At 31.1% G+C, this 10,312-nt stretch overlaps 1 protein-coding gene across 11 annotated transcripts in view; it reads left to right on the forward strand.

The window, feature by feature from the left end:
- The window catches only part of LOC106625379 (cytokine receptor), a 55,997-nt gene extending 49,267 nt beyond the window's left edge, over positions 1-6,730 (forward strand). For all 11 annotated transcript variants that reach the window (XM_036376322.2, XM_070110782.1, XM_036376335.2 and 8 more), the window contains 8 exons: positions 44-488; positions 562-673; positions 740-906; positions 2,065-3,452; positions 3,903-4,043; positions 4,810-4,974; positions 5,044-5,202; positions 5,265-6,730. In XM_036376322.2, the coding sequence (XP_036232215.2) occupies positions 44-488; positions 562-673; positions 740-906; positions 2,065-3,452; positions 3,903-4,043; positions 4,810-4,974; positions 5,044-5,202; positions 5,265-5,405 (2,718 nt within the window). In that variant the 3' untranslated portion in view covers positions 5,406-6,730. The remainder of the gene's footprint in view (positions 1-43; positions 489-561; positions 674-739; positions 907-2,064; positions 3,453-3,902; positions 4,044-4,809; positions 4,975-5,043; positions 5,203-5,264) is intronic.
- Positions 6,731-10,312: the final 3,582 nt, after the last annotated feature.

The raw sequence follows: 10,312 nt of genomic DNA on the forward strand, positions 1-10,312 counted from the left end.
CTATACATATAATGTCTAACAATTTTTTTTTCACGCAAAATAGGGTCCCATGCACTTCAAATATGTAGAAAACACGAAAAGCGAATATCCCATACCCTCGAGGAATCAACTTATAATGGCCGTAGCCGCCAACTATCCACTCGGAAGTAGTGGACTTAAGTGGACCACTTGCTTTGCTGATTTAAACGCATCCTTAAAGCAGATAACGGTGGACGCTACCGTCATGTCGGAGTCAAGCATCTCTTTAAGCTGGTTTAATACAAATTGTATGAATGCATTCGATGGCTATAATATAACCTATTGCGTCATGGATAATAAAACGTTGCCCAGTTGTCATTCAGAAATCGAAACGTTTAGACAAAGTAGAAACTTCATTTTAACGAATTTGCAACCATATACATTTTATAACATCAGCATACAGTTATACGGCGCAAATAATCGAAAGAGCCCGCCTAGTACAGTGGTGGTTCGCCAAACTAATGAAGCAGGTGAATTTCAAACTTGCGATTATATAATTATGTTCATAATAAATATTAAAAACCTAACCTACTGTTATTTTAGCACCTGCACCGCCAACTAATCTTAAGTATATGGACGTGACAAGTAATTCGGCAAAAATTTCATGGGAAGCGCCGACCGAAACCCATGGGGTTCTGCAAAAGTATTATATTTGGTATGTATAACATTAAAAATGTTTGAAATTTCTGTGTGATGGTAATTTGTTTGTGTATACTTTAAGGTATAAAAAATACTACGAAACGGAGGTAAAATTCAATGAGACCGCTAACTTGTCTTATATATTAACCGATCTAAGCAGTGGCTCTGTCTATGAAATATGGCTGACAGCGTGGACATCAAAGCAATCAATTAAAAGTGCTTCAATTAATATTACCACCATGATTGGCAGTGAGTACAATAATGAATCTATTAACTCGTAGATGCATAGAGAGACATCGCGAAATCAATTTGTCTGATGATTTTCAACCAAATGATTAGACATGTAATATATGTATAAACAGCAAAAAGTATCCCTACTTAAAAATTCTGCTATGCAGGGATATTTTTTCTCTGTATCATCTGATCAAACTTGACCCGGACTGGTACATTTAAACTGCACGCGCAAACCAAATCTTTTATATTCGTCGGAAATTTGATCTCCATATGTCAATTGTCTAACTTTTGTATTGCTTAAAATTTAATGGAATCACAACTCCGTTGAAAAAGTGTTTTGGAGATTCTACCTTATCACGTACATACATAAATATTTGACTAGCATAAAGCATTCAGAGAAGGTCTTGAAGTCATCGAAAACTGGCCACGCACGAGTCGTCTATCCACCTCTGTTAACGACGATAACATCGGAAAAGTTCAAAATCATCGTGTTGGCATCAGAGATAGCAGAGGATATCTTATAGATCGACTCAACACGTTTTGGCTAATGTTTTGGGTACGCTTCATACCCAATGCTAAACTCGTACCAAAAGACCTAAATCTTTTGCAAAAATGACGTCGAGTAGAGGTCGTAAAAGCAAGCAATGCTTAAAAACGTAGCTGAGGACCCTACATACGTAAAGGCATTGTTACTGGTGACAAGAAGTGGGTTTATGAATATGACGTCAAACCTGTCTAACAAGCCGATACCGAAAAAAACAAAAGGCCATCTCAGCACAAGTGTATGGAAAATTGTATTAAGCGTTGACATGCTTGTTTTAGCTTAAAAGGAGCCTATTTGAAGGCGATAACAAAGATTTGTATTGTATTAAAACACGTGTAAATGTCGTTGTTTTTTTTTTTTTTGGTAAGTCCGGATCAAATGTGATCAGATGGTATCTCTCGTTAGTTTAATACGAGTTAATTATAACTCAAACTTTGCTATTTCGAGAAAATCGTAGAAATATGAAACTTTCACACAATATAAAACTTTAGTTTATGACCATTACTGCATGTATAATTCGAAAATCGCATTTTTGAAGTTATGACTGTCTTGCAGTAAGGAAATGATATATACGTAAAATTTTTTTAAATAAGTTATTAAAAAAATTGTGTCAATCATTCTTTTTTCAGTACCAACGTTACCAACAGATGTAACGCTAAATCGAGATGGTGGTGATTATGTGCTCAGTTGGACCGCAGCTGAAAATTTAGGACCCCATACGGTGTTCTACGAGCTAATATTTAATGACCATAATCTAAGACAGATTTTAACGGTACAGCCAGGAACAGGAAATAAACACGAGTGCCGCGTGAAATATCCCGATTGCAGGGAGGGCGTACAAAATATGCAAGTACGCGCTATAAATGTAGTAGCCGAAAAGGACCTAGATAAGAGCACTTTCGCTATCGCAGAAGAAGAAGCAATGCAACGAATGCGTCGTCTCACCGATCCTGCATACGCACGAAGTCCACTACAGACGCAAGAAACTACTTATAATATGTATAAGTATGACATATCAAAGGAACATATTGTGGCTGATTACAATAAAAAAGCGAAAAAAGCCGAATATGCATACAAATATAAAACGCACAACGATTTTAAGTGTGAACCAGTTGATGGAAGTATCCGAACACAATTACCGGACATGAGTAATACAAGATATTACATGTTGAAATCGGAACCAAAGAGTTCGCCGAATTACAATTGTTTGCCATTTCCGTGGGAAACATTAGCGGCCTCGTTTATTTTCGTTAGCATGTTCATAGTGACCATACTTTGGACCTACAATTTTATGCAACGTCAATGGAAGGTTTATGTACGATTTCCGGATTCGGTGATAATACTAATGAGCATGAGCTCAAAATCAACCAGTTGTTCGGAGGATAATAAACCGGAAAATATTTCGATTGTATCTACAAAAGCTAGTGATGGTGCATCGCTAATCAATATTGGGAATACGTCCGTACCTTCGAGTAGCAGTGAAAGTGGTGTCGATGGCGTTGGCGACGGTGGCAGTGACACACCCAGTACAAGTAGTGAAGATGTCAATAGGGAATTTTCACGTTGTTGGGCGAAAAGCGAGCCAGCATCGCCACAGACTACAATAACTTTAAAAAGTCTCAGCTCCTCTTCACCGTTGCGGTGTAAAAAGACATTTGACAAGCCCATTCTCATTAATGATGACTACTTGCAAGCGGAACAAATAACACCAATTATTATTAATGACAGCAGCACATCGAGCGAATCTTCATACTTACCCTTACATTCAATTACATCAAAGTGTAGTTCAGCTTCGGAAAGTAGTGCTAACAAAGGAAATTTCGGAGCTTATGTTACAGCGGGCGATATCGCTGCAAGAGTGTCAACCCCACATGTCGCTATGCTCAACAAAAATTCAAAGTCGCCGCTTTTGCTACAAATGACAAATAATAATAATAAAAACAATATTAATAATAATAATTTAATGAAAAATGCGCCACTGGCGAACAATTATGTGCTACCAGATTCACTCCACAAGGTAACTAATTTGTTTTTGTTATACTCTGAACAGGGTAACATACAAGTACAAGTATATTAAGTTTGCCACGAAATTTCTAACACCCAGCAGGAAACCCTATTAAAAAATATATATATATAAATGATCAACGTGACAAGCTGAGTCGATTTAGGCAAGTCCGTTTGTATATGCATGAATAGGTACATCAGTTTTTGAGATATTGATCTGAAATTTTGCACACGTCCTTTTCTCCACAAGAAGCTGGCTCATTTGGTAGAAACCCATATCGGTATCTAAGCACTATAGCATATAGCTGCCATACAAATTGGTCGATCAAAATCAAGTTCTTTTATGGAAAACTTTGTTTTTATTGTGTAGAGTATTATAGCTTCGGTGCAATAAATGTAACGTTTTTCTTGTTTTGGTTATTATTTATTTCAATCGTGTTTTTCTTATAATCGCCGCTTCTAGTTGTCAACAGCGCATGCCGAAAAGAATTCCGTAAACCCAATGGAAGTAAAGCACTCGCAAGCGAAAGCTGCAACGGCGCAGTCGCAACTCTTTCCAACGCTTGCAACCGGCGATTATGTGCTACCCGATTCACTGCACAAGGTAAATAACGGTTTCGATGAGTAATTGAATCGGTTTAAAGGAGTTATATGCACTTGCAAGTAAAAAAAAAGCGTTTTTGTGTGACTTTTTTTTTTTGTTTTTTAAGAGACATTTTATTTATTAAACAAATAAAAAAACGTAAACTTACAGAATTTAATTTACTTTAATAATGGGATATTTATTTTGAGAACTTTTGAAGGAGAACTTCCGAAAATAGATGTCTGGCAGTGAGAAAGATTTTTCTGCTTAAAATTATCTAAAATCCAAAAACAAAAAAATTATTAATACTATAAATGAATGCACGACCAGTCAAACTTTGGATTTTTTACAAGAAGGCGGTTTTAAAAAAAAAAACCGTTTTTTGTGAAAAAAATTCAAATTTTAGAGTGGCTTAATAAAATGAAATTATTATTCCTTTAATGACAACTGACAAATATGCATACGAAGCTTGTTGGTCCAGCCGTTTCGAGAAATTTTCTTCACTGATTTCGAAAACAGCGTTTTGAGAAACACGCTTTTAAAGTTATAAAAACCGATTACATTAAGTTTAAAAATTCTTACAAATACGCTCATATATCCGAAACTGTTTGCCGGATCAACTTTTCGGAGAATATTCTCAAGCATATGTACATTCGATATTTCTGCAAAAACAAAGTTCGATTTTTTGAAATTCACAAGTGGATATAACCCATTAATTTCAACGTTATCGCTTTTGTTGTTGTATCAAAATACTCGTATATATTTTATCAATTATATATTTTTGCAGTTGCCCACAGCACATATGGCTACCACGCGGGAAGATCAAAACGAAGCTGAAAAGCCATTACAACAACAATTTCCACAAATAGCAATCAAGCCAGCGCAGTCGGAGCCATTTAAAAATTTTGCGCTTACAACTGACGATTATGTGTTGCCCGATGAGCTACCTAAGGTTAATTGACTTTTCTTTTCCACCTTTTAATCGAATACCTAATTAAAGCTTCATTTTATATTTCTACAGATCGCTGCATCGCATACCAATATGTTTGAAAACAAGAAATCTCTAATGCCACTACCGCAACAACACTCACAAAGTAATTCTAAGCATGCGCAAGCCAATATTTTTAAAAATATGTCACTAACAAACAGTGGCTACCTACTACCCGATACGTTGACCAAGGTAAACACAAAACTTCAATAGAAAAGACAAATTTCCTACTAACACATAAACTATATCCACAGTTTGCTGCTGCACAAAACGCTACCAGTGACGCGAATATTGACGACGATTCAAAAACGCCAGTGCAACAACAAGTTCAGCCAATAGTTTCATACGGTTATGTTACATCAGATTTTTGGTCACAGCAAAATACAATGAAATGAATTTGAACTCATCGAGCTACTATGGAATGGCCAAATTAAAAAATTTAACCAAAAAAAAAATGTATACAAAAAAAACAAAAGTGAAAAGATTTGCACAAGGCAAGCTTCCTTAGTGATCGTATGCGGCAAACATTTGCTGCGCTGATATTGTAAAAATAATACAACTCGTATCAAGCATATTAATTGCATGTTATTGCTTAGTTGATGACTAGCGAAATTTTCACTATCACGGCCAAAGGTTTAGGCATTATATAGTTGTTGGTGATTTACATTTGGAAACTCTTTTGCGACTGATTTACTGTTGTTATTCGTATAAGTGTGTGCGAAAGTGTTTGAAAGGTACTTATATGGCATGCATGCCGCTATATACATGCATTTAGTATGTGTTTAACTAAATAGTAAGTAATATATTTACTAAACGTAAGAGTAAAAGGCTATGAGTTTGTAGCGATTCCCAAGTGAAACAGAAGAATTTTTATACTTAAACAAGTAAAATATATTATATAATAAGTAAAATATGTTTTATATTATTATATTTACACTTATGTACATATACATATTACTTAAGTAAATTTTCTTCAAAGTGAAGATAATTTAATTGATTGCTTTAATAAGTTCCTTAAATATTTTCGTTATATACTCATTATCTCAAAGATAAACCTACATACATACATACAGAAATAAGTTGAAAGCATCACATTTACATTTATTTTCCTTATTTTTTTTAGTTAGGTTAGGTTCAATGCTACAACCAAACCTAACCTAATATTAGTTACTACCACTCTAAGCAGGGTTAGGTCGCTGTAAGATGATCTTAAGATCATACATTTGTAGAAAATACTCGCCAAAATTATAATATTAAGTTCTTAAAGGAGTATTCTAGTCTAGAAAAAAAATTATAAGTTTTTTTATATTATCAAAGTTTAACTATTCAATAATATGTTTGCAAGAGGATTTTCAAAATTCAAATTATTTTCGAAGATTTAGGTATTTTGATAACCTGGCATCCAAACTGTTTCGGCCGGAACTGATACATTAAACGCGTTTTTCTCGAAACTTTCTTTATTAAAACGATAACCACGATTTCTCAGGTTCTACTGGACCGATTTACCTGAAATTTTTAGAAATTCTTCTTTATAGACATGTCTATGTCTGTAACTAACTATATCCAATTTCAATAATTACTATTTTTCAAAATTTCGAACTGTCAAATACAGTGGTTTAAAAATGGTTGAAATCGTGGGTATGATCACGTGTCAATCAACCCCCCACTTTATTAGCTGATAATTTTTTAACTTTTTTATTTTTTTGCTGTATTCTTGTAATGTTAATAAATCACTAATGAAAAATGGATAGTAAAAATATTAATTGCCTTTTTTACGACACTTTGAAAATTACCTGAAATTCATGCCTCTAGACTTGAATACCCCTTTAAGGTTTTTTTTTATAAAAATAAAATGTTGTTATGTTCTAGCTGTACGTAGTATTAGGCAAATAGTTTTGGGTAGTGCTACATGTTTGGCTGCACACAAAGTTGCGCGTACGAAGAACCAAGAATTTTACGAAAAAAATAAGCTTAATTTTCGAGATATCCTTCTGAAATTTCGCATACCTTCCTTTTTATCCCAAGGAAGCTCATTTCACGGAACCTTAGATATCGCACAACTATTGCATAAACACAAGTTCTTGTTTGAAAAATTGCTTTAATTGTCAAGGTATCTTCACGAAGTTTGGCATGAATTATTGTCCCAGGCAGCGCTACAATCTTGGAACAAATTGTTCAGATTAGTCAGAATATATGTAGCTGTCATACAAACGTACCTATCACACTCAAGTCCTTGTATGGAAACTTTTGTATTTGTGAAGGGCATAATAGCGTTTTTTCGTTTTTTTTTTTTTTTTGAAATTACCTTTATTAATTGATGAAATTTAGTGTTTTATAAAATATATTTTATACTTATATATAACATGATTGAATACAATTACCCCGAAAGTAAATTTTTTTAAAAGAACATTTTTGTAAATATAGCATAAATCAGTTTTTTTTTTATAATTTATAGGTAAAAACACACATCTACTTTTTTGGATATATTGAATTTTTTTAATTACTTGTTGAATTTCTCGAAATTTGATATTTAAACTAGTGAAATAAAAAACTTAATTTTGTTTTATTTTTTATCAACTATTTCTTTGTAATAAAAAAGTATATATTCCTGATGAATATTTAATATAATATTTTTAAATCAAAGGTATAGGTAAATAATTATCGTGCGCTTTTATTGTAATTTATTTGCAATTAAAATTTATTTCAATATAATTTCGGAAACATTTCAAACTAAATTTTTTTGTAAATATTTTTAATAGAAAACTTTAAAAGAAATTTTAAAAGTCCAAAATTAAAAAATTAAACACATGTAAAACAATTTTTTTTTTGGTTATACTGTTATTATAAATATTAGCACTCACATATTTACAACAGAAGTTATACCCTGAAGAGTGGCTAAATTTTTATTTTATTTTTTATTTTGTTTGTATCACATGAAAATTGTATTATTTCCGTATATGAAAAAAAAAATTAATTATTAAAAAGTTATTCGAAAGAGTCCACAAAACTGGTGACTTGGAAAAATTTTATCCATACTCGGTACAAATAAAAAATTCCATTTGTCAATTTTTTCTTCCGTAGCATACACACCTACATACATACAAACGTGCATATATTAAATATCTAGGATAAACCAGTAAGTGAAAGCAACAAGGTCTGGCAATGTTAATTAAAATTTACTTACACTTAGAGATTTGTGTCCTGCACTTATACTTAATACATAAATTACTTAGAAATTTCACATAAGAAGAAAAAACATACCAAAATTTGTCAAACAAATACAAATATTGTATATTTTAACAAAAAAAAAGTCATAAAACTTAATGCTTTGCATAAATATGTAAATATAAATTTAAATGTAAATATTTTATTAGTAAAAAGCGTTGTAAATATTTAGGTTAGATAATCGTTAAAAGAAATATAAATGTGCCAATATTATATGTTGAATAAATTTAAACTCATACATACAAACATGCATTCATACATATATACAATGTATATAAAATAGGCCAATTAATAGTGTGTAATAACTCTGTTAAAAGACTAATTATTTCAATGTTAGCATTGTATATACTAGTTATATAAATAAATATTTGAAAATGAAATTGTGTATGAAAATGCAAATGATTGTTATAATGAGAAAGTTGTGTTGTTTAGTCAAAATAATTATATATTATATATATTATGCATACATACTATACATATATATAATGCATAAAAAACAGTGAATACATACTCGTATAATGAAAACACGAAATATTAATAGTACGTTTTTGTAGGTTAGAATAGGCCAATGTAATTGTAATTGTTTTTTTTTTATTTAATTAATAAGCAACGGTTTCCACAATGTAATTGAATTTTTAAATTCGTCTCACATGAGCACACACACATTTATACATACAAACATTTAATATGGAAAATGTTGAAGAATTCGCACACTAAAGTTTACTACATATTTTTTTATGAAATATTTATAGCAATTAAATATATTAACGGGAAATTTGCTAACCAATGCATAAATGGCTGAAAATAAAAGAGAAATAGTTGTTGTTATTGTAACAACTGACTGACATGAGCAAGCGTTAGTGTTTGTATATAAACTAACTGAAATTTTCTATAAAAATCATTACTGCAATTTTATAAAATTTTAATAATTGCACTACAGTTACAGTTAGCCGCACATACATACATATGTATATTATATAAAGCGAGCTTTATAGCTTCAATTTGTTTGATTACTTATAAAAAGATTTGCCAAAGTCGTTAATAGGCATTTAAAATATATAAAATTCTCACTCTTTCACCCACAAATGGCTGTTACGGAAATAATATCATCTTATGATAATTATTTAATACATTTATGCATTGGTTATATACAAATAAAAGACATTCTGTACAAAAATGTGTTACTTTTACGACACACGCACACACACACACACTTCAAGGTGTAGCACTGAATATGAAAACTTATTACACTATATGACAAGTTATACACTGATAAGTACATAATTATTTACAAAAACATAAAATATTATAACAAATTGAAAAAAAAATATTATTCAATAAAAATAAAATTGTGAAAAGTGTGTTATATGTATACATATATGTACGTAAGTAAAGAAAAACAAAAAATAAATATTTCAATTATAACTGTAAACAACTGTAGTTTTATATACATATATATTTTTAGCTAGTTTTTGAATTTAATAAAAAAATTTTAATACTTACCAATATGCATAAGTACTGTTATCAAAACAAACAAAAAATTAGCAATTATATCCTTGTAAATATTTTTTTAAATTAAATAATTTACCGTTATTAAGAAATATTAAACAATTATATGTTTTTTAATAATTTTTTTGACTTAATATAATTAAATTTTTTTTTATTTAAGTAAGTATGCATAAATACCGTTATCAAGAAATATTAGCAATTTAATTTTTATATTATTTATTGAATTTTGTTTAATTTTATTATTTTGTTTTAATTTCTTCTTAATATTCACCACAACACCTTTTATAGTCTGGTAGCGTTAGCCCTGCTATTTCACCGCACACCATGGCAAAATGCCGATCGCAGAGCATGCGAATCAGCGTTGCCGTTTTGGTTCGGTACATTGTAGATTTATACAATGCTTTGGTAGTTTGGTTGATAAGCATAAGGTTTTTGTAGGCAATAGTTTTTATCAAATATATTTGGTATGAAAGTTCATCTTTAGATTGGTTCACTTAAAATTGCATACTTTCTTGATTGCGATACATTCTAACTAAGAAATAGTCATGAACGAGAGCCATCTGCTCAA

This window comes from Bactrocera oleae, chromosome 5 (assembly GCF_042242935.1).
Source record: "Bactrocera oleae isolate idBacOlea1 chromosome 5, idBacOlea1, whole genome shotgun sequence".
Classification (NCBI taxonomy): domain Eukaryota; kingdom Metazoa; phylum Arthropoda; class Insecta; order Diptera; family Tephritidae; genus Bactrocera; species Bactrocera oleae.